Here is a 5,319-nt window from a genome sequence, read left to right as displayed (position 1 = left end):
TTGTTTATATGCATTCACCAAGTTTATTTATTCAGTTTTGTATTTTTATTCATTTATTATTATTATTTTTTTTTGCGGATAGTTTATATAGTATTTCTTGTTATAAGAAATTTTCTTTTCTTTTTTTTTTTGTTCTTTTATCTTTTTCAATATACTTAATATAATAGCAATAAAATTTTTTATTGTTAACTGCACTTTACATACATTTGTTTTGCGGTTTCGCATGGAGTATGTGAGGTCGGTTAGTCAACAAATAGTTATTAATATCTACAATCTCTGAATCACTCTGATATTGTTTATAATACTATGTGATATTATTAAAATTATATGGAAGTTCTGTTAAGGACTGATGAAAAATCCCGGAACGAAATGAAGTGGTCAGGACACTTCTACAAACGGAGTGAGATTGCCTGACATTGAAAATTCCCCACCCTCAAGTTTCCCATTCAATAATGTATAAAAACCAAAGCTGTACTGTAAATTTCCAGTCGTATTTAGCAGTTTCTAGCTGCTTCAAGGCAGGTACCACAATTATTGTTATTTTTTATTTTTTTTTTTTTATTGAAAATTTTTAATATAAACTAACACAATTAAGGGCAATACGTATCAGTGTTTAGAATATTCATTCATACTATATATAAGAATAAAAAAAAAATTAATAACAATAGTACTCAAAAAATAATAAAGTTCATAAATATGACATGTATAAGTAAAAATATAATAAAACAGATTGAATAATAACAAAATAATTTATGTAAAAGAAAAATTAAATTAAATTTAAGTAAGAATAAAATACAAAACAACAAGGACAATAGAAAATTTAAATATCATATTTAAAAGTTATTATTAATTAATTTATCAAATTTATGATCAATATAAAAATATTTCAAGGGTCACACTTCTTCTTTTGTTAGGTAAACAATATATTACTTTGGTAATTACTGTTTAAATTGTGATTAATAATTACTTAATTGTTAATTTGCACAGAACAAAAATTTCAATAATAATAATATTGATTTTTTTTGTCATGTTTCAATTAAGTTTCACGATATTAATTTGATAAATATTAAACTTATAAAAATAAAAAATTACTTTTAATTACTTATTTGGTTAATGTTGGTCTAAATAATTGTTGTTTTTATAAACATAAAAGTTCTCATATTAATTTTTAAAAAATGTAATTTCTTCCTTATGAAAATAAAAAATTTGATGAATAATTTTCATGATTTGTTCGGTTTATCTTATTCTTCAATTTTTTTTCATAGTTATATTAAGATCCACAGGATTAATTTGTTAAAGATAGAATTTCCATATTAATGCTATAAAAATAGTATAAATAATTTTGATTAGTTTTTCGGTTTCCAAAATCATTTGTTTATATTGTGTATCTTTATTAGACAGTTTCAATAAACGTTGTTAATTTTATTTTATTTTTTTTTTACGATGGAATTTAAGATTTAACATTTTGATATACCCACATCCAGAAACACACTTCATAAAAATTTTAATTACTATAAGGTCAATAATCAATATTTAGATATAAATATCGATAAGGAAAAATTACGATTAAAATTTAATTCCTGCAGACGAGGAAAATATCTAGAAACGTCTAAGGAATATAAATAAATATGAATACAAGGAATTTACTAAGAAAGAGGTTTCAAAATTATAATTTAATTAATAAATAAATTTAAAATAAAATTTAAAAATAATGTTATATACCATCAAAATTGGAAGTAAATGTTTAAAATTAATAATTTAAAGCCTTCAAATGAATTTACTCGGACACCCGCAATAAAAGTTACTTTTTTTTTTTTCTTCTTTTTTTTTTATTTTATTTTATTATTTTTTTTTTTAGTATAATTTTATCTTGAGCTTGAAGAACGTTGTATTTTCCTATCTTTTAGAAGCGGCCAAATAATGTCAGACTCTTATTTATTTTATTAACGATTTCTTCAATGATTTATTTTTTATTTTTTTAGAAATATTATCATGAATCCGAAACTATAGTATTGTTTAAGTAATAGTTTAATATACGTAAAGAAACAAAAAAAAAATGCAATAAAAAATTGTAACATACATTACTCCAACCCATGATGCTATTATACACAAAAATAATATAATTCTGTCTAACTAATAAATATAAATACAGAAAAAATTATGTACTCAAATAAATGAAGTGTCTTGGAGTAAGAATTTAACGAGTCACACAACATAATTACCAATAATTTTAGGAAATATTATGATCTATAATAAAACATTAAATAAGTATTGGAGACTTTTTCTAAATTTCTTTACTTACTAATTTCATCATTTTTTTTTTTTAAATTTTGTCCCTAGCCGTTCATTTCATCTACTTTCTACAAATATTTTTTTTTGTTTAGTGTTGATTTTCTCGTCATCTAATTTGAATTACAAATGGTATGAGCTTCTCTTTAGTCCACACTTTGATTCCACATTGATTAAATACAATTCCTTCTGAAGCAGCTAGAACACACCTTAACAGCAAAGCAATTAGTTATTTTAATTTTTTTTTGTTTCTTCACTTTTTCTAAAAAAAAAAAAAAAAAAAAAAAAAAAGGCAAAATTTAAAACAAACATTTTCGAACATACAATAATTGTTCAATACTTAAAAATAATCATGGCCATAGTCCGTTATCTAATTCGCAAGTGAACTTACTCTCTCTTATTTAATCCCAAATGTGAATTTATTGTTATTTCCACAATATCATATTTGTTATATTAAAGGGTTTAAAATAAAACATTATAGAATGAATTATAAAAACTATCACAAAACTATTTTTTCTATTTATTTATTGATATTTTTAACTGTATTACTCAAAAGTATATCTAGTATTAACATTAGTAATATTATTTCCACAATGGCATGACTTGTGAAGAAACTTCTCGTTGGTAGTACTCCAATACAATGTCTATATTAGAAGGTCTCGAAGCCATTTTCTTTTCAGGTGCCTCGGTGGATTGTCAGCAAGGTTAGAAACTAGTGGATTTGTGTGGTTAGAGAGTTTAGAATAGAAGCTTTGATATTTGGTTCGGGCTACAAAATAATTAAAAATAAAACCATAATTAAATGAGATTTTAATTATTCCAAACAAAACTTTAAATTAAGAAATTCCAAAAATAGGAGCGTATTGAATGACAGATCATACTTTGAAATTTAGTAATTCCAATTTTGAATTTTGTAACTCCTGTTCAGTTACTTGTTACACTTTTCTGTACATTATTTATTTTTCATCTACCTTTTTTAACAAAATAACCAAAAAATAAAGAAATATTATAATTTATTTATTATACAAATTAATACCTACTTTTAAAGTGATTGGCCGAAAATATCAATATCTACATCAGATGTCCACTATTATATATGGATATTCTTGTACAAAAAAAAAAAAAGTCACACACAATAACGAAATTGCCAGTTACGGGGTCAACCGATGGGAAGATCCCTTTCATTCAACTTAAGATGGATATGCATAAGTGAAAAATAAATAATAAATAAAAAATCATCACTTAAAAAAAAATTGTACTATATTCCTTTAAAAAATGATATACATTACTTAAAATTGCGGACATGCAAAGAAAGCAAACTTGAAGAATATTTAAGCAATAAAAAAGATAAAGTATACTTGATGCATAAAAAGAAAGTTGCCAACAGAATAGACTTTAGTACTTGCGTTAAGATATGTACTCTAAAATAAAAATTGGAAACAAGAAATAACCAATATAAAAGTAATTATAATAAAAATGAAAATAGTACAGCTTTGAATCATCACAGAATAATATGAAATCATAAATTCGAATTTAAAAATCCAAAAATTTTAAAAATTTGGCTCATCACAGAATAATATGAAATCATAAATTCGACTTTAAAAATCAAAAAATTTTAAAAATTTAGCTAATCACAGAATAATATGAAATCATAAATTCGACTTTAAAAATCCACAAAATTTTATAGCTTTGGCTCATCACAGAATAATATGAAATCATAAATACGACTTTAAAAATCCACAAAATATTAGATCATAATAAAAAAAAATTAAAATAAAACAGAAAAGTAATATTAGCCACTTATTTATACTAAAAAATATATAAATAGTGTAAAAAATTTCAAGATGTACGCTGTAAATTTAATTTATATATAAACTTTAATAAGTATACAGATAAAAGGAAATAGCAACATATAGCGAGAGTTTGATAAATATATGGAATATTGAGAAAATACAAAACAAAATTAGAATTAGTATTAAGTTCAGTCACTTTAATTCAGTGCGACACTGATATTCGTATAGGCAGTTTGGTTCCTTTGACATTGTTTTTAACAAGTGATTTAATAAATTTTATAGGGATATAAAAGACACGGGTAAGGAACCAGAATAGTAGATTCAATAAAATATTATTTAAGGTAATATCAATTGATGTAAATTTAAAAATAAGTGCGTAATTAAACTGGATATCGTTTATAACGACGTATCGGTTATAGTGTCGAATATTTCCGGACCCTAAATTCCTTTCCAAATTTAAACTAAATTACCCTAAGTTCAAATTCAAATTTGTATGATGTGTGTAACGATTTTTTAAAACGACGATCGGCTATAATGACCGAATATGCCTGGTATACTGGTGCCGTGGGTAACTATTTAATATTTTCTATGTCGCATAAAGAACATTAAAGTGTTCGATAGAGTAAAAAACAAACCTATCCATATATATATATATATATATATATATATATATATATATCAGGGACCCATTACATATTATACTAAATTGTAGTAGATATGACAAATACAGGAATAAATATCTCCTCATCCAAAACAATAGCGCTTTCCTCCAAGGGCTGGCAGATCATAGGGCAACTATTCAGGTGTTGTGCAAATTTATGGCAGAATCCAAAGTAGATTTTAAAAAATTAATAAATAAATAATAACAATTTACATCCTGAACTCCATTCTATTATAATATAACAACAGGGGCAGTGTAAGACTCCAACGGGAGTCTTGGCCGTCCTAAGAAAGGAAAAAAAATGTTATATCTATATATTGCTTTTTTTTCTATTTATTTGTTTTGTTTTTTAAATTGATCTACTGTTGCGCCTAATGTCTTTGATTTTATTTTATATTGTAATGTAATGAAAATTATTATAATTTGTTTAACGGGTGAAACGTGGGTTGTGGATCACTGGAGAAGGGAAATATGAAAAAGAGGAATAGGGAGAATATAATTACCAAATAAATGGAATAAGATTGTTAAATAGGAAAAAAATAGTTATAATATATTTTATCTAGTGTATTATAATTA

General features: G+C 23.9%; 1 protein-coding gene across 2 annotated transcripts in view; it reads left to right on the top strand.

The window, feature by feature from the left end:
• The first annotated feature begins 434 nt into the window (after positions 1-434).
• LOC112209990 (pancreatic triacylglycerol lipase) overlaps positions 435-5,319 on the top strand; it is a 24,918-nt gene continuing 20,033 nt past the window's right edge. Inside the window, exon 1 of one of the 2 annotated variants that reach the window (XM_014417636.2) lies at positions 435-522. In XM_014417636.2, the coding sequence (XP_014273122.1) occupies positions 453-522 (70 nt within the window). In that variant the 5' untranslated portion in view covers positions 435-452. The remainder of the gene's footprint in view (positions 523-5,319) is intronic. The other variant, XM_024361821.2, reaches the window with a different exon arrangement.

Source organism: Halyomorpha halys, unplaced genomic scaffold (assembly GCF_000696795.3).
Source record: "Halyomorpha halys isolate HHAL.00 unplaced genomic scaffold, Hhal_1.1 Scaffold164.1, whole genome shotgun sequence".
NCBI classification, from domain to species: domain Eukaryota; kingdom Metazoa; phylum Arthropoda; class Insecta; order Hemiptera; family Pentatomidae; genus Halyomorpha; species Halyomorpha halys.
The sequence above is the reverse complement of the archived record's forward strand: the minus strand, read 5'-3'. Positions and strand labels throughout refer to the sequence as shown.